The sequence below is a fragment of the Monodelphis domestica genome, chromosome 5 (genome assembly GCF_027887165.1).
Source record: "Monodelphis domestica isolate mMonDom1 chromosome 5, mMonDom1.pri, whole genome shotgun sequence".
Taxonomy (NCBI): domain Eukaryota; kingdom Metazoa; phylum Chordata; class Mammalia; order Didelphimorphia; family Didelphidae; genus Monodelphis; species Monodelphis domestica.
The window spans coordinates 95253431-95273656 of NC_077231.1; the positions used below are offsets into that span (position 1 = coordinate 95253431).

General features: G+C 38.2%; 1 protein-coding gene across 3 annotated transcripts in view; it reads right to left on the reverse strand.

Moving 5' to 3' along the window:
* BPIFC (BPI fold containing family C) overlaps positions 1-20226 on the reverse strand; it is a 54349-nt gene that overhangs the window by 25885 nt on the left and 8238 nt on the right. For 2 of the 3 annotated variants that reach the window (XM_056798820.1, XM_016425830.2), the window contains 6 exons: positions 17141-17278; positions 15967-16087; positions 10111-10239; positions 5123-5278; positions 4958-5021; positions 261-321 (listed from right to left, as the gene is read on the reverse strand). In XM_056798820.1, the coding sequence (XP_056654798.1) occupies positions 261-321; positions 4958-5021; positions 5123-5278; positions 10111-10239; positions 15967-16087; positions 17141-17261 (652 nt within the window). In that variant the 5' untranslated portion in view covers positions 17262-17278. The remainder of the gene's footprint in view (positions 1-260; positions 322-4957; positions 5022-5122; positions 5279-10110; positions 10240-15966; positions 16088-17140; positions 17279-20226) is intronic. The other variant, XM_016425831.2, reaches the window with a different exon arrangement.

Here is a 20226-nt window from a genome sequence, read left to right on the forward strand (position 1 = left end):
CAACAACAACAACAAAAAGAAGCTTCATCACTGGCATATACTGGCTATATGATATGGCCCTGGGAATGCCACAGGAAACTTTTTAAGACTATAAGTCATAGAAGAATTGGCTATCTAAACTGGTAAAGAGAGTTTCCATTTTCAGAATTTCCTATAAATCTACTCCACTTACTCCTAGCATAGGTCACATTTATTTAGTTCTTTAAGGTTTAATATTTTTAAATGGAAATATCTAAGAGGAGATAACTATAAAGGCTCACCCTCCAGAGAGCTGATATTTGCATTTATTTCTTCAAACTGATCCGTGATAATTGTACATAACTAGATAAAGGAAAAAAAGAATAAAAACATCATTATTAGGTCATTGAAACACAAAAAGAGATTGCCACGTAGGTCATAGCTACACTGAGATGTACCTTCTTTTCACCCATGGATTAAAAAAAAATACTTGTCACAGTATAAATTATAGATCAAGAAACACTGTGTCTCAGTGGGGATATGTCTTGTACTTGATCCCTAGGGTAGAGAAAGCCCATTGCTGGGGAAACACCACCCATGCAGCTTTGAACCTGAGCCAAGACCCTTTTCCACTTGATCTTTTGCAGACAGTCCCTATTTAAGTCATATCCCATAAACTGGGCCCCTCAGTTATAATGGCAGCCCTGAACTATAGGGGGTAAACAACTGGCACTGATCCTCTGAAGTATGCCCAAGTCTGAGAACTAAGTAGGGCAAGAGAAACTACAGAAGAACAGTTACGACTACTTGAGGCCATCTAGGGCCCGTTATCCTCTTTCTCATTCTCTGTGTGTTTACTGGATCTGTAATTAAATTGGTGTAGGAAATCTAGTAAGGAAACTCTCTGCAATTTATACTCTACTCTGCAATTATACTCTACCCTGCAATTTATATTCTTGGAGAGTCTCTTGAGTATACTTAACCTTTAGCGGTTAAGTAACTTTCCCAGGTCACACAGGAGGTCTGTATCTGAGTCAACACTTGACCCAAGTATCCCCAGCTCTGAGGTCAACACTATCTACTATCACTGGCTGTCATGTCTCCATGATTTTCAAGTAAAGTCTATGATAGAAAAATATAAATTTGTTCATATAATCTTTGAATCCAGGACCATGACAACATTCAATGTATAACACATTGCTTATAAACCATATACATGTCTCAAATTTATTTTAATTATGAGCTAAATTAATAGGAATGAAACTGAAAAAAAACACTCCAGCATTTGCCAAGAAAACCCCAAAAGGGGTCATGAAGAGTTGGACATGACTAAATGACTAAACACCAAAAATTAGGCCTTGGCAACCTAGTGGCACAGTGGATAGAGTGCCAGGCTTGGAGTCAAGAGGACTTGTCTTCCTGAGTTCAAATCCAAGCTCTAACATTTCTTAGCTGTGTGACCCTGGGCAATTCACCTAGCCCTATTTGCCTCAGTTTCCTCTATAAACTATGTTGGAAAAGGATCACTTAATTGTTTGCCTCAATTTCTTCATCTGTGAAATGACCTGAAGAAGAAAATGGCAAAGTACTCCATTTTCTTTGCCAAGCAAACCCTAAATGGGGTCATGAAGAATCAGACATGATTGAAACAATTGAACAACAATAATATAAACCTTACAGGTGAGGAAACTAAGGACTAGTGACTCTCCCAAGATTACATAGGCAGTAAATGGGAGTAAGATATGAACCTAAATCTTTCTCACTGTAAGAGCACTAGAGAATGACTCTGGGTAAAACCCCAGGCCAGAAGAAAGTGGCATATGAAGTCTCAAAATGAAATGGTCCAAATCCCTCATTTTATAGATGAGAAAACTGAGGCCCAGGGGAAATCTTACCAAGGTGGGTCCAATCAAGCTGAAAAGGCTTCAAGGCCCCTCCCCCTGGCATTTAAAACACATCACAGATGAACTTTAACCTACTGTCTGAGCTTATTATACATTGCTCTATTCTATATAAATTTTGATCCAACAAAAACTGACTTTGTTCCTCTCTCTCCATATTCCACCTCTTCACTCCATGCCTGGAGGGCACTTCTTCCTCACTTTCCCCTTTCAGCATCCTTAGTTTCCTTCAAAATTGAGCTCAATTACCACCTCTGATGTCCTTCCCCTGACTACTCTGTATATATTTGCTATATTCTTTGTTTTCACTTGATATCTATTTCCTATATTTTTCCTTTTTGTATCTAATTATATTATTTTCACTTTGTACACATTTGCTATATGTTCTCTTTTACTTTGTATATTCTTGGTACATTTTTACATATATATTTCTTTTCACCAATAGGATTTTAAACTTTTTGGGGACAGACCCTGGCACATAGGTCCAATGATGGATAAGTCCAACTAATTTTTGAGATGCTGATCACTAAGTTGATCAGAAGATGAATTCTTTGGCCATGCCAAATATAACCTGTTAAGGAAGAGGGACTTAAAATCTGCAGTGCTGAAGGAAGGACCCTTGGTTATAATCGCAGCCCTGAACTGATGAAATTCTGGGTCCTTAAGGTATTGAAATAGTTCAGATCACACATGATTATCTCAAAAGTTGCAGGAAAAGCCTTTGACAAAATACAACACACATTCCCATTGAAAACGCTAGAAAGTATAGGAATAGAAGGGCCTTTCCTAAAAATGATAAACAGTATATATTTAAAACCATCAGCAAACATCATCTGCAATGGGGATAAATTAGAATCCCTCCCAATAAGATCAGGAGTGAAACAAGGATGCCCATTATTACCTCTATTATTTAACTAGAAACACTAGCAGTAGCAATTAGAGAAGACAAAGAAATTGAAGGAATTAAAATAGGCAATGAGGAGACCAAGCTATCACTCTTTGAAGACGATATGACGGCCTACTTGAAGAATCCTAGAGATCAACTAAAAAGCTAGTGGAAATAATCAACAACTTTAGCAAAGTTGTAAGATACAAAATAAACCCACATAAGTCATCAGAATTTCTATATATCTCCAACACAACTCAGCAGCAAGAATTAGAAAGGGAAATTCAATTTAAAATCGCCCTAGACAACATAAAATATTTAGGACTCTATCTGCCAAGACAAACGCAGGAATTATATGAACACAACTACAAAACACTTTCCACACAATTCAAACTAGATCTAAACAATTGGAAAAACATTAATTGCTCATGGGTAAGATGAGCTAACATAATAAAAATGAAAATCCTATCCAAATTAATTTACTTTTATTCAGTGCCATACCCATAGAATTACCAAGAAATTTATTTACTGTATTAGAAAAAACCATAACAAAGTTCATTTGGAAGAACAAAAGATCAAGAGTATTAAAGGAAATAATGAAAGAAAATGTGGAGGAAGGCCTACGAATACCAGATCTTAAACTGTACTATAAAGCAGTGGTCATCAAACAATATGGTACTGGTTAAGAGACAGAAAGGAGGATCAGTGGAATAGACTAGGGGTAAGTGACCTCAGCAAGACAGTGTACAATAAACCCAAAGATCTCAGCTTTGGGGACAAAACCCCACTATTTGATAAAAACTGCTGGGAAAACTGGAAGACAGTATGGGAGAGATTAGGTTTAGATCAACATTTCACACCCTCCACCAAGATAAATTCAGAATGGGTGAATGACTTAAATATAAAGAAGGAAACTATACGAAAATTAGGTGAACACAAAATAGCATACTTGTCAGATCTATGGGAAAGGAAAGGTTTTAAGACCAAGCAAGAGACAGAGAATATTACAAAACGCAAAATGAATAATTTTGATTACATTAAACTAAAAAGATTTTTGTACAAATAAAATGAATGCAACCAAAATTAGAAGGGAAGCAACAAATTGGGAAACAATCTTTATAACAAAAACCTCTGACAAAAGTCTAATTACTCAAATTTATAAGGAGCTAAATAAATTGTACAAAAAATCAAGCCATTCCCTAATTGATAGATGGGCAAGGGACGCGAATAGGCATTTTTCAGATAAAGAAATCAAAACTATCAATAAGCACATGAAAAAGTGTTCTAAATTTCTTATAATTAGAGAAATACAGATCAAAACAACTCTGAGGTGCCACCTCACACCTAGCAGATTGGCTAATATGACAGCAAAGGAAAGTAATAAATGTTGGAGGGGATGTGGCAAAATTAGGACAATAATGCATTGCTGGTGGAGTTGTGAATTGATCCAACCATTCTGGAAGGCAATTTAGAACTATGCCCAAAGGGTTTTAAAAGACTGCCTGTCCTTTGATCCAGCCATAGCACTGCTGGGTTTATACCCCAAAGAGATAATAAGGAAAAAAAGACTTGTATAAGGATATTTATAGCTGCCTTCTTTGTGGTGGCAAAAAATTGGAAAATGAGGGGAATGCTCTCTGATTGGGGAATGGCTGAACAAATTGTGGTATCTGTCGGTGATGGAATACTATTGTGCTCAAAGGAATAATGAACTGGAGGAATTCCAGGTGAACTGGATGACTTCCAGAAATTGATGCAGAGTGAAAGGAGCAGAACCTGGAGAACATTGTACATAGAGATAGATACACTGTGGCACAATCGAATAGAATAGACTTCTCTACTAGGATCAATGCAATGATCTGGGACAATTCTGAGGGACTTAAGAGAAAGAACTGTGGGAATAGAAACACAGAAGAAAAACAACTGCTTGATCACATGGTTTGATGGGGATATGATTGGGGATCACCCTACACGATCACCCTAGTGCAAATATCAATAATATGGAAATGGGTCTTGATCAATGACACATGTAAAACCCAGTGGAACTGCATGTCAGCTATGGGAAGGGATTGGTGGGAGGGGAGGGAAAGAACATGAATCTTATAACCATGGGAAAATATTCTAAATTAATTAAATAAATAAATTTAATTAAAAAAAAAGTTCAGTTCATAAGCATTTGACCATTATTCCCCTAGAGACCTGAGAAACTTACCCTTTTATTCAAAGTCTTCAGAATAGGTTTCTCCATTGGATGTGCAAAGGAGTTATATAGGGCACTAAAGGAAAAGGACAAAAATCATGTTGACTTATTCTGGGAAAATCTTTCATCCCTGATCATTGATTGGAAACATATCCCCTTCTGGCTGCTCTCACCCACCTGAGTTCTCCTGAAAATGATATGTGGGCATGACCAACTTGAACATGGCAATCTACTAAATGCATGCTTGGGTGGCCTGTATCACTCCGGGACAGGTTACCAAGACCAGAGAAAAAGATCTCACCCAGAAACAGAGTAGCTCCTCCTCCATCTTTTCTGTTTGGACAAAAAGCACAAGATTAGAACAAAGACCCATTTCTGAATGATATTTATAACAAAAGAATAGTTCAAAATTTTAAAGCACTTTTGAGTTTACAAAGCACTGTTCTCACAATAGTCTTGTGATCTTGGTAAAACAAGAATTACTATTCACATTTTATACCTGAGGACTGCCTCAAGGAAAAGACTAAAGGAATACTGCCACTGTGACTAGAGGCAAGTCACTTAATTGCCCTGAGCCTCAGTTTCTTCACCTGTAAAATAAGGAAGTTGAACTAGATGGGGTTTTTATTTTTGATCTTATAAATTTCTATGATAAAATATTCTCTTTGGGTTTTAGTTTCTTCATTTGTAAAATAAGAGAGTAGAACTATATAGCTTTTGAGGTCTCTTCCAGCTCTAAGGCTATAATTTTGCAATGCATTAAGGGAGAGCTAGGGTTAAATTTGTTATGAGTGAATACATATGGAGAATTCTATACAACTTTTTCACCTCTCTCAGAATCTGTTTCCTCATCTGTAAACAACTCGGCAGCTAGATGTTGCAGTGGATGGAGTGCTGGATCTAGAGCCAGGAAGACCTGGCATCCAGCCTCAGACATTTATTAATAATGTGAGCCCAGGCAAATAATTTAACTTGGTTTGCCTCAGTTTCCTCATCAGCAAAATGAGCTAGAGAAGGAAATGGAAATTCCCTCCAGTATCATTGCAAGAAAATTCCAAAGGGGTCACAAAGAGTCAGACATGACTGAAACGAGTAAACAATAATAGTAACAACAAACCAAGAGGGATTTGAACTACATGATTTCTAAGGTTCTCCTGTATAGCTTCCTATGATTCTATAAATGAACAAAAAAGAATGTAGTGAGATGTATTGGAAAGAAAGCTAAAGGTGGAGCCACAGGATTTGCCATCAACCTTGGGCAAATGACTTAACCTCTATGGGGCTCTGGGTAGATGGCTTCCGTTAAAGTTCTAAGTCTCTTATCTAATGATAAAATGAGAACTCAAAGGAAGGCTGCAAGGCTCTAAGTACATGATTGAGCACAGTGTATTTTATCATGGAGTGTATCAGGAAGTCATTTGAGAAAAGGACAGAAGCAATTGAGACATTGGCAGATTCAGAGCTTGGATCCAAATTCTGAGAATTCAGGAATAGTCTTTTTAGTCCCACTTCTTACCAAAAAGGAATCATTATTTCTAGAACATTCCAAGTGATCCTAAAGCACAAGACCTTGGCCTAAAGAACAAGCTGGGTTATTATTAATATTTTTAAAGGCTGACACATAATGGTTCTCTTGATTTCATATATTTCAAATGTCATTGATGAGCTCCCGGGGGGGAGGGGGGAATAATACCAATGTCAGCTTTTATTTATATAATGTTTTACATTTTCTAAAATATATTACACATAGTCTCTTTTTCACTTTAGATCTTTTTCTGAACTTAATATAAAATAAAATGAACATTTTCATATATTAGAGAAGAGAAGGTAAAGTTTCTGCATGAGATTGTCACTCTATTATATAGGGCTTGTGTTTTCTTTTATTTATAGAATATATTCAAGATGTGCTTTTCAAAGCTGTTCTGCTTGTCTGATCCAATGAGATTATATTGGTAAAGCTCTAGACATGGTGTCTGGCACAAGACTAGAAGCTTAATTGATGTGTATTCCCTTCCCTTCCCTTCTCCTTGCCTGTGATTCTTTCTAGCTTTCCTTAGGCTGTCATTGTAGGCTCACAACTTTGAGAGGAAATAATACAGTAATGATTTTTTATAAATGAGGAAATAAATTTGCTTAGCTCCTGACCTTTTGCTTTAGAGTTTTTATTGAAATGGAAAGTAAGGATTTAAAGAAAACAAATAAAGAAATAATAATTTTACAATAAGGAAATGGAGTCTCAGAATAGCTAAGAGAATTACCCAAGGTTTTATATTAAGACGACAAAGCTATAGTGGATCTGTTATGCTCAAGGCTCTATCTATTGGATCAACAATACTTTGTCCTGATCGGGCTCTTTGAGAGCCCATTTTTAGGTCACCGTAAGAATTGGGGCTTACCATACATCTGTAGTGGTACAGAGGATAGAGCCCCTGACCTGAAAGTCAAGAAGACTCAGCTTTCTGAGACAAAAACTGGCCACAGACATTAACTCTGAGACTCCAGGCAAGTCATGTAACCCTATTTGCCTCAGTTTCCTCATCTCTAAAATGGGCTGTAGAAGGAAATGGCCAACCACTTCATTATTTTTGCCAAGAAAACCTCAAATGAAGTCAGAAAGAGTCAGACATCGCTGAATTGACTACACAACCACAGAGCTTTAAGCTTTCCTTGCAACAGAATTATCTGTGAATCATACATTAGATTATTCCATCTAATGATGTATTTGTAAAGTGCTTAGCACATTATTTGGCACATAGTAGATGCTATATAAATACTTCTTCCCTTCCTCATCTCCTCTAAGGGTCGACCTTCCTTTTATGGATGAGGATATTGAGTCACAGAGAAGCTAACTACCCAAGTTCACATGGTTAGAATCTTAGGAGCTATTTGAACCAAGGCCTTCCAGACTCTAGCACTCTTGTCACTTCATTGCCGTGCAACTAACCCACTAACACAAAGAATAATACCAAGGGTTGTGAGTTGCCCAAAGTCACACCTATAGAAAGTGTCAGGGGAAGAATTTGAACCCAGGTTCAGATTTAAACTTCCTAGGCAGCACCCTTCTCAGTATACTAAGCTGGGCTCAGGCGTGGGAGGGACAAGGGGAGGGACAAGCAGGAAAATCTGGTTCAACCCAGTCCTGAAATGGGCAAACCTGCAGAGCACGGTAGCCTTAAAAGCCAGCCACTATTGTTGCCCCAGGGAAAAGGTCTCACACATTCTTCGGTGGCTTGGGAACAAACCCTCTCATCTTGGAAGGCCTAGCCATCCCTTTCTCTCAAAGGCCTACATTTCAGGATGGGCTGGATTGCACTTTGTATACTCAAAGGATCCTAGAGTTAAAGTTGGAAGAAAGCTTAGAGATTAGTTGGTTCCGGGGGTTATTGATTTCTTCATCTCTCAAAGACCCTTTTGTCAGTCAGTGTCGTGAATAATGTTTTAAATGCATACAATAAAATGTATTATTATACAATGTTCTAAATAATTTAAAAATCTGTTTGGAGCAACTTAAATACTTTAATAATTAATTAAATACCAATTAATCATTAAATTATACCAAAAGGTATTTTATTAAATGCATTTGAAAAAAGGCATACAGGATTGCAAAGGAAATCAATCCTAGGAAATACAATTGGGGCCTGGTTAAGAATTCTTGCTCATTCAACTCTCTCATTTCATAGATGAGGAACTAACACTTAGACAGGTTAAATTTAACTCAATAATTTATTTCAATAAACACTGATCAAGTGTCTACTAGGTATCCAGTGCTCTACCCAAAGTACCACAGGTACCAATACAGCTAGGATTAGAATCCAGATCCTTTGGCTGCAAATCTGATACACATGTGTATATATGTATGTACGTATGTGTGTGTGTGTGTGAGAGAGAGAGAAAACACAGGATTATAGGCTAATAAAAAGTTCTAAATCAAGGAACTGGGATTTTCACTTTTGGTAGCCCAGTCAGATTCCAAATCCTGTGTGCTTCCCACTATGCTAAGTTGCTGCTATCAATGCTCACTTTAAAATGAAGAAGCCAAGGCTCATGATGGTTAGTGGACTTACCCAAGGCCACCTACCTGGTAACAGAGCCCAGAGGCACAAGTGATCACTCACAACTTCTCAGTGAGCTCATCAGTAAGACTTTAGGATGTTCTAAAGTATTCGTTCTAAGCTTAAAACTACACTAAGATTTTTGGGACATCCTACACCTACACTGTTATACCCATTTTACAGATAAGAAATCTGAGGCTCAGAGAGCGTAAGGGACTTCCCTAAAACCACATAGTTAATCAGTTAGCAGTGGACTCAATATTTAAAATCTAGACTCCTCACTCCAAAACCAACCCTCCTTCCACAATGCTACATTAAAAAGCACCAGCAGAACTTGGACATCTGATGTGGACCTGTACTGATAGTAAGGGTTTCTAGGAAGCATAATTGGCCTATGAGAGCCCCTTTCAATGATTCCTTTCTCATTAGTGGAAATGAGAATTAATTTCTCACAAACTGAAATAACCATTTGTTTAGTGTTGTGGAAATTCTAGCATTTACATCAGGGTTGAATAGAGTTAAGCTTACTGGTATGGTGGTAACTCTGGGACTCTAGAAAAAAATACTTTTAGTACTTTTAACATCAGTCATAATCCATATCAAACTTTCTCACAAAAGTAGATATTCTTGGTGAGGCAGAACCCTACTCTGGAATCCGAGAACCAGATTTTAATTAAACCTCTGACCATGTCTTTTTCACTCTGAGCTTCAGTTTCCCTTAATATAAAATAAAGAGGGGGACAGCGGGGTGGCTCAGTAGATGGAGAGCCAGGCCTAGAGATGGGAAGTCCTAGGTTAAAATAGGACCTCGGACACTTCCTAGCTGCATGACCCTGGGCAAGTCATTTGACCTCAATTGGCCAACCCTTACTGCTCTTCTGCCTTGGCACCAATGTACAGTATTGATTCTAAGATTGAAGGGAAGGGTTTAAAACAACAACAATAAACCAAAGAGGTTGGACTAAATGGCCTCTAAGGATCCCTTCAACTTCTAGATCTAAGATCTTAGGAAATAAGTCGGTTTGAACAAAAGTAGCCTGTCAAGCCTCAAGTTCCCTTTGGCATCTAAGCTCCCTGTTCTACAAGAACCCCTGACATTTTGGCAATACTTACAAAAGCGGAGACATTATTTCCCATCCCATGCTGATGTTTGTTGAACCATGATTGGTTAATATTTTAATTCCAGTTTCAGGCACAGGGGTTAATGAAATATTTGGAAACGAGAACATGTTGATTTTTATGCTATAAAAAGGAAAGAAACAGAGGCATTAGTTTGATATTTCCTTTTTAAAAAATCTTACCTTCCATTTTAGAATCAATCCCATGTGTTGATTCCAAGGCAGAAGAACAGTAAGGACTAGGCAATGGGGGTCAAGTGACTTGCCCAGGGTCACACAGCTAGGAAGTGTCTGAGGTCAAATTGGAACCCAGGAGCTCCTGTCTCCAGGCCTGGCTCTCAATCCACTGAGCCATACAGCTGCCCCCTAATATTTCCTTCTTTTTTTAGAATATTTTCCCATGGTTCCATGATTCATGATTTCCCCCTTTCCCTGCTCTTCCTCCCCTGCCCCCGAAGTTGACAAGCAGTTCCACTGGTTATCCATGTATCATTGTTCAAAACCTATTTCCATGTTATTCATATTTGCAGTAGAGAGATTCTTTAACCTCAAAAACCCCAATCCTGATATTTCCTTCTAAAAGATCTGAATAAACTATAAATGTGCTGGTCCAAAATTGCCATTCATTAAGTAAAAATAATCCTTAGTTCCTGTCAAGGCTAAGTTCAAGCATACCACCTTCTATATAAAGCCATTCCTGATTCCCCTTGACCTATAGAGCTGATGCATCTAGATAATTCTGTGACTAGAGCTCTGTGTCTGGAGTCAGGAATCCCTCAGTTCAAATCCAGTCTCTGACAATTACTGACTAGGAGACTCTGGGAGACATCTGTCTGCCTCAGTTTCCTCAACAATAAAATGTACACAAGTCATTAATCTCTGTCTCAAACCACTAGATAAAGAAATTGCAATGAGGGCATCTGGGTGGCTCAGTGGATTGAGAGTCAGGCCTAGAGACAGGAGGTCTTGGGTTCAAATTTGACCTCAGACACTTTCTAGCTGGGTGATCCTGGACAAGTAACTTAATCCTCACTGCTTAGCCCTTACTGCTCTTCTGTCTTAGAACCAACCAATACACAGTACTGATTCTAAGACAGAAGATAAGGGTTAAAAAAAAAAAGAAATGGTAAACCACTGCAGTATCTTTGACAAGAAAATCCTATGGACACTGGGGAAGTTAGTTGGCTCAGTGTATAGAGAGTTAGGCCCTGAGATGAGAGGTCCTGAGTTCAAATCTTACCTCAGATACTTTCTAGCAGTGTGACCCTGGGCAAGTCACTTAAGCTCAATTGCCTAGTCCTTGCTGCTCTTTTGCCTTGGAACCCATACTTAGTATTGATTCTAAGAAAGAAGGTAAGAGCTTTAAGAAAAAAGAAAACTCCTTGCATAAAACAATCCATGGGGTCATGAGTCAGGCATAACTGAATAGTAACATCAAATGAGATAATATTTATAAAGCACTTAGCAAAGTACATGGCACACACTAGGCATTTCTCTTATTTTTTCCCCCTTCTGACTACCAAATCTATGCTTTTTCTATTTGCATTTCTTCCAGGCAATTTCCAAGTACTAAGCCACATTCACACTTGTCTGAAGTTTATCTACACTAGAGAGTCACCTCCCTTATTAGCAAAGAGAATTAGAGGAGGAGACTCTTAATTAAAACATAATTAGTCACTAACCTACTTCCATGGATTTTTTTTAAAGTAATACACTCAAATGTTTTTGCGTAAAATATAAACTGATAGTTTTCCACTTGGATTCTCTGAAGAGGATTTTTCTGGATTAAAAAATGTGTAGTCAAGAAAACATGTAAGTTTACTTTATATGGAATTTGAAGTCTTTTTTTTTGTTAGCAATCTTTTATTTTTTAATTTTTAAGAATTTTGTTTCCATGATTCATTTTCTTTCCCTCCCATCTTCCCTCCCCCCTCCCAGAGCTGACAAGCAATTCCACTGGGTTGTACAAATGTTATACCTATTTCCATGTTATTCATTTTTGCAATAGAGTGATCTTTTAAAATCAAAACCCCAGATTATATCTCCATATAAACAACCGATAAGTCCTATGTTTTTCTTCTGTGTTTCTGCTCCCACAGTTCTTCCTCTGAATGTGAAGAGTGTTCTTTCTTATAAGTCCCTCAGAATTGTCCTGGATCATTGCATTGTTGCTAATAGTAAAGTAGAGTTTGAAAATTTGAAAATTAAATACTATTCTAGCAACAGGTTGTTCAGGAGTCCTACTGTAGTGCTTCTTCATGCCACAGAGGAGAATGATCCAGTAGCAGAGTCCAGGCTCTGACAGGTGCTATCAACCTGGGAAGCCTTTGAGTATAGTCTGGGTGATAGATCAGGCTTCCTGTCCAAACATCAACTGAGTCAATTTTGGCAGTGCTCATCACCAATAAATGAGCCATGAGGACCAGATAAGATTAGATAAGATGTGTAAACTCTTTGGCCATGGCAACCCTTGAAGAATGGAAAATATATAAAATAGACTTATTCTTATGTGGTCCTTTTCCATTTAAGTAGTATAATAGAAAAGGGGAATGAGAATACTAAAAATCACAGCTTTTAGACCAGGGGTCCATAAATATTTTTAAAATGAATACTATTGTGCTGAAAGGAATAATGAACTGGAGGAATTCCATGTGAGCTGGAATAACCTCCAGGAAGTGATGCAGAGCGAGAGGAGCAGAACCAGGAGAACACTGTACACAGAGACTGATACACTGTGGTACAATCGAATGTAATGGACTTCTCCATTAGTGGCAATGCAGTGAACCAGGACAATTCTGAGGGACTTATGGGAAAGATGCTCTCCACATCCAAAGAAAGAACTGTGGGAGCAGAAACACAGAAGAAAAACATATGATTTATCATTTGGTTCGATGGGGATATGATTAGAGTTTTGAGGTTAAAGGATCACACTACTACAAATATGAATAACATGGAAATAGGTTTTGAACAATAATATATGTATAACCCAGTGGAACTGTTTGTTGGCTTCAGGAGGGGAGGAGAAAAGAGTGGGGGAGAGGGGAGAATCACAAATTATGTAACCATGGAAAAACATACTAAATAAAAAAGTAAAATTAAAAAAAAGTAAAACCTTTATCTTCTGTCTTAGAATTAATATTAAGTATTGATTCCAAGACAGAGGAGTGGTAAGGGCTAGGCAGTGGGGATTAAATGACTCGCCCAGGATCACACAGCTAGGAAGTGTCCAAGGTAAGATCTGAACCTAAGACCTTCCAATTCCAGCTCTGGCTTTCTATCCACTGAGCCTCCAAACTGCCCCTCTACACTTTAAAAAAGACAATATTGTGATTAGTGTGTTTTAATGTAATTGATTTACTCTGTATTCTTGAATATATTATTTTATTCATCTAAAACATTTTTCTTAGTTTATAGACTTCAACAGACTTGCCAAAAGGGTTCATGACATAAGAATGGTTAAGGAAGCTTTTACTATGTAAATTGACCAGCTAGGTGATGCAATGGATAGAGCCAGAATAATGCCAGACCTGGAGTCAAGAAGACTTGAGTTGAAATCCAGCCTCAGACACTTACCAGCTAGGTGACCCTGAACAAATTACCCCCATTTGCATCAGTTTCTTCATCTGTAACATGAATTGGAAATAGAAATGGCAAATCACTCCAGTACTTTACTAAGAAAACTCCAAATGGGGCCACGAAGAGTCAGACACGACTGAGACAACTGAACAATGAATCTATGCAAATGAATGAATGGAAATGCCTTTATGAAGCACTCTTCCAAGTGTTGGACTAAGTAATAGGGATATAAATACAAAGGACTAAATATTAACTGTCAGAACTTTGTGTATGGTTGATGTATGATTCTTGTTTAACAACCAAATAAGCTCATAAATGACTGAGGATCTGGTTCAGGACTAGGCCACCACATTACTTTCTCTAGTCTCCCTGCCATGACATCATTCATAGATAATTTCCACCACACTGAAAACTAAGACTCCATTCTAGCTCCCTACGGCTCTGATAGCTGAGCTTTTTGTCATTGTGAGCCAGAAATCAGGTACCCTCCTCTTCCCCAACTTTCCATCATTTCTGTTTTGACTTCCTCTGTTACAATGTAAGCTCCTTGGGAGCAGCTATGTATCTCAGGGGATTGAGAACCAAGCCCAGAGACTGGAGGTCCCAGGTTCAAATCTGGCCTTAGACACTTCCCAGGTGTACAACCCTGGGAAAGTCATTTTACCCTTATTGCCTACCCCTTACCTTTCTTCTGCCTTGGAATCAATATCTTTGATTCTAATCATTGATCTAATAATTGATTCAAAATCATTGATCCTAAGATATAAGGTGAGTTAAAAAAAAGAATATAAGTTCCTTGAGAGCCAGGACTATCTTTTTTGGCTTTTTTACATATCCCCCAGTGCTTAGCACAGTGCCTGGCACATAGAAAGCAGTTCAAAAAATGCTTTATCCATCCATCAGTTATCTATCTATAAAATATTGTCATTTTCCCAAAGAAATATATAGCACAGGACAGGTGTGCTGAGATCCCTTAGGGGGCATCCCATTGGCACTTTCCTTGAGGGAATGAATAAGGAAATTCTGATGGTGTGATTCTTTCTGGGATTACTCCATTAGTGATAACACAGCTCCACTAAATGTTGTTTTGTGGAAATTTGGGGCTTTATGTTTCTTTCTATAATCCTGTTTACCTACTCTGTTTCATATTTGGCCTCAGTCCATGAGAAGAGGATATTAGTAAGTGGGGAGCCATACAGGCTAAAGACAATAAGAGTCACCTCTGGCATTATATTATCCTAAATCAGTTTACAGTGAACTCCAGACCCACACTACCCACATGTCCTTCATGCATATGTGTGCTCATGGGTGTTCATTGCTGTGAATTGTGGAGTAGCACCATCAATGAGGGATCCAAATCTCAGGTGAAACCAAAGAACAATTGGGGAGATTCATGAACCAGCTATGACTTTGGGGGAGAGAAGTGAAGTGAGATATATCATATGGAAAATATACAATTAGAAAACAAAGTGTACCAGCTGGTCATGTAGAGAGAACAAGAGACAAGAGATAGATAATATAACTGATGCATTTATATCTACAGAATGTGAAAAGATCTAGAGAGAGTTCTCTAACACATTGGATAGGTCTTCTCTGGAGGATTTAAGTGAGAACATAATCAAGACACACACAGGATGAAAAGGCAGGTTGCTAGCTACATCACTAGAGGAAGCACTCACATCACTGGGATCACAGATCCATTGTGTGGTATCATGGAAACAGTGCTGGTTTTGGTATGAAAGAGTTAAATCCTACCTTTCCCAATTCTTGCTTGGGTTACTGACCAAATTCTTGGAGCCTCAATCTATTTCTCTTTAAAATAAGGGACTAGATAGCCCCTAATCTGTTATCGTGTGAGTTCTCTGGTCTTCAGGTTCCTTCTCTATAAAATAAAGAGGTTGGGCTAGATGGCTTCTAAGGTCCTTTCCAGTACTAGGACTCTGATGCAATAATTCATTAAGATCATGTTTCTGTGTTCTATTGTGTTGAATTAAATATTGAATAGATCCTTTCCCCACCCAAGGTTACTTTCTAGCTTACACCTCTAAACTCTAGGTTGTCTCCCTTCCTTGTGATAGGAAACAGAATTTTTGAAGTTAATTTTACATACTTTTTTTTCACAACTCATTCATTCATTCATTAAGCATTTATTAAGTGTTTGTAAGAGGCAATACTAGATCCGAGGGATACTAAGGCAAAAACCAAATAGTCCCTGCCCTCAAAGGGTGAGGAAAGAGATATGGAAATGTAGAGAATGATCTTTTCTTTCACTTACTTTGAAAAATTATAGTCAACATAGTCAACCTTTAAAAAGTCAAGAGATTCAGAGCCTTTGAAATCCGGAATCCCATTTGTCTTCATTATCACCTCAATTGCTTCCATTGCAGCCTGTATACCTGAAACAGGGAACAAAGGAATTTGCTCCTCAATGGATTGATCAGGTTGAGAACTTTCTGGATCACGGTCTTAACCTGAGGACCATTCTGATTTCCTTATGACAGCACATCAGTAACTACTGCTCAAAGCCCACTCCAGATGAAACTGTCTTAGAGAAACCTTAGGTCAGCCATGAAAATCCTTGTGAGAAAAAAATCGACACTTAAGTAGCTACAGGGAATGGGTCTGGCATAGAATGGATGTGGAACATGCTCTTGATGGGTAAATTCGAGGCATAGAATTTGACACCTAGCCCACATAGACAATTTCTACCCATTACTCTTTTGACCCAAAGCCAGAGTTTTCCCCACTAACTATATCATTTTCCATATAACTACATCAGTCATGTCTGACGCTTCATGATCCCATTTGAGATTTTCTTGGCAAGATACGGGAGTGGGTTAGCATTTCCTTTTCCAGTTAATTTTACAGGGGAGGAAGGTGAAGCAAACAGGGTAAACTGACTTGTCCAGGGTCACACAGCTAAAAAGTGTCTGAGATCAGATTGTCTGAGATCAGAACTCGTGTCTTCCTGACTCAATGCCAGGCACTCATCCACTGTGCCACCTAGTTGCCCTTACACCACAGTCATCATTGGAAGGGACTACAGGAATGTACAGAAAATAATCCCTTCTACTTCTAACATAAAAGACAAGTGAGTATGCAACTCTGCTTGGAGACTTTCAAGGACTAGCCTGGATCTGAATGACTGAAAAGATTGCTCAGCTCGGGGGATTAGGGAGAGCTTGATCAGGGAAGTGTTTTATAAACCACTTTAATTAGCAACTGATTTCTGCATGAGGGATGGGACTGACCATGAATTCCCTCTGCCTCTCAGCTATAAAGATTGGGAAAAAAACAGTCTGAATCCAAGTTTTCTCTATTTGAGGTTATAGGCCATTGATCTAGTCTACATGTGTTACCTCACTGTCTTGAGAGGGAACCAGCAGTTCCTATGGAGCTCTAAAAAAGAAGGGTTGGTTATTCTTAACTGTTGAAAGTTCAAAGCTTACCATAGTCCAGGCCCTTCTGAGTAATCCTCACTTTGATTCCAGGGTAAAGCTGAGTTGATTGGGTAAGTGGGTTCCACAAGAGGAAATAACCCCAAAGGATCAGGATCTTCATTGCTTCCATCTTCTCTTTGGGGTGACCTGTTAACCAACACTGATAGTTATTATGTTACATGACCTCAATTTCCCCATCTGTAAAATGGATATGCTAACACTTGCACTGTCTCCCTTCCAGGGGTCTGGGGAGGAAACTTTTTTTATATCTTAAAAGCCATATTAAAGAAATGGAAATTGTGAATATTGCTCATTTTATGGAGAATCCAAAAAAGAAACAAAACAAAAAACGTGGAAAGCTATAGGCTGGACTTATTCTATTCTTAATAATGACATAATATTATTTATTAAAAGGGCTTAACACAGTGCCTGGTGTAGAGTAGGTATGATATAAATGCCCTCCTTATTGATAAAAGCAAGGGCAGCTAGGTGGCACAGTGGATTAGAATGACAGAACTGGAGTTGGCAGGTCCTAGAATAAAATCTGGCCTCAGACACTTCCTAACTGGGTGACTCTGGACAAGTCACTTAACCACAATTGCCTAGCCCTTACTGCTCTCCTACCTTGAACCAATACTCAGAATTGATTCTAAGACTGAAAGAAAAGGCTTAATTTTTTTAAATTAAGTTGTCAAGTTTCATGTACAGTTTTCCTTTTCTGTTCTACCACATCAATGGAAATATCCATTTTATTTATTGCTTGTGTATTTGGGGGTAAAAATAATTATAAATATACCTATTATTCATTTTACCAGAGTCTGAGCTCACTGAACACAGGGGCTAATCTGCTCCAAACATTGGACAGTGTTCCCTCACCTATCATGGGAGTTCCATTCCAGAGACCGCTGCGATAGATGAAAATCCACAAAGTAGCAGCTTTATATTTATATAGTTCCAGGCTTTATAAACCCTTCCCATTCTTTTATAAACCTTTCCCACACTCTTATTAAGCTACAGTCACTGAGCCAATCAGCACCTAGGATATAGAACACAGCACTGTGGTTGGTCACTTTTCATTCCATCAGCCAATAGCATGCTGTGATAAGTGTAACCCCACAATACAGAATCACATATATATTTAAAACCAGGATATATTTGAAGCCGCAATAAGTGAACCATGGTATAGTGAGGGACCACCTTATTTTCCCCAGTGCCTAGCACTGTGTTTTCACAAAGAAAGGGTCTAACAAATGCCTGAGGAATTTTAATTATTCTTGACATCCTTGATTAAGCATGTGGTCCAAAGGTGTCAGTCACCACCCTGAAACATTCTGGCACTCTGCAAACCAGATAGAGATGTAATTGGGAAACATTGAACAAAATAAATAGAAATATAACAGAACACAGACAAGGGTAACATATGATTTTTAAATGAATATATGGCCAGTAGGGATCTGTATGTACAATTTAGTGGCCCCATTTCTATTTAAGTTTGACGACACTGATGTCATCCAATGCCTTCATTACACAGCTGACAATTTTGAAGACAGAAATATAAATGATATTCTGTTGAATTTATTATATATTTAACAAGAAAAGCAAGTTCTACATAATGCTTGGTTTGCAATTTAATGAGCAATCTTCTCTGTCTTAGAATGAATGTGAAAATACTCATTTTATTGTTAAGTTCAGAATAAAAATAAAATTAAATGAAAAAATTTGAAAGTCAAAGGTTGGACTTAAACTATACTTAATAATGATGTGATATTTTTTTTTAAGTATTTAGAACAGTGCTTGGCAGATAGTAGGTACAATATAAATGCTAATTCCCTTCCTTAATAAGAAAAGTAAGAGCATTTAGGTAGCTCAGTGAATAGAGATCCAGGCCTGGAGATGGGGGGTCCTGTGTTCAAATTTGACCTCAAACACTTCCTAGCTGTGTGACCTCGGGCAAGTTACTTAAATCCAATAAGTATAGAAAAAGTCCAACCTGTAGCTTTCAAAATATAAAAGAAAGAAAATGATTTTTAACAAGATCACATAGGGAGTATAAAGATCACAGATCTCTAGTTGAAAAGACAATTGAGTATCCAATTCCCTTATTTTATACATGAAAAATGAAGCCTGGAGAGATAAGGTTACTTACCCACGGTCATAGAGTTCCTAAGTGTCAGGGTCAAGGTTCTGGATCCTTTGACTCCAAATCTGATGTTCTTTCCTTTTTTTTTTTAATCTTATCTTTTGTCCTAGTAAAAATTCTAAGACAGAAGAGTTTCAAATGGTAGGCAAATAGGGGTCACGCAGCTAGGAAGTATCTGAGGTCAGATTTGAACCCAGGTCCTCCTCATTCCAGGTCTGGTGTTCTATCCATTGTGCCACCTATTTGCCTTTAATGCTCTTTCTTTTGTATCCTGCTTCCACCTCTCATTTTCATGGGCCACTTTTAGGACAGGAGGAATCATCAATCAGTTTTATAGAAAGCCACCTTGACATCACATTCCCATTTTTAAAAGAACTGATGCATAAATTAAAACCATCAGCAGCAAAAATATGTGTAAAATGCTGGGCAGATTATCTCCCAGGAGATAAGGGAGGTGCAGAAACACCTTACAGCATATGACAGATGGCACTGAGGCAGGCCCACATGCTACGGTAGGGTAGCCGACTGAACAGTCATGGAAACAAATACACATTAAATTAATATGCAAAACATTTTGTGGGGGTGGCTAGTGAGGAAGTTGTGGGAGATGGGTATTCGGACAAAGTCAGGAAATTAGAGGAAGGTCACTGAGGATCTCTTCTTTGATTAGTCAGGGAAGCATTCATGGATACAAGGGCATGAGGGAGTTGTCTGAAAGCTGAAAGGGAAGAGATGGGTTTTCAAGGTAGAAATAGGTTTGATAGAGATGTGCAAATATCCACAGTGGGACAAGGAAGAGGGTAGCATGCAATAGTGGAAAGTGCATTGAGTCTGGACTCAAGGGATCCAGGTTCAAATCCTGCCTATGATAGTCACTGCTTGTATGACCTTAGTCAATCAAGTCAGTTTGCCTTCACTCTTCATCAGTAAAATGAGGAAGTGAGACTAGATCGCC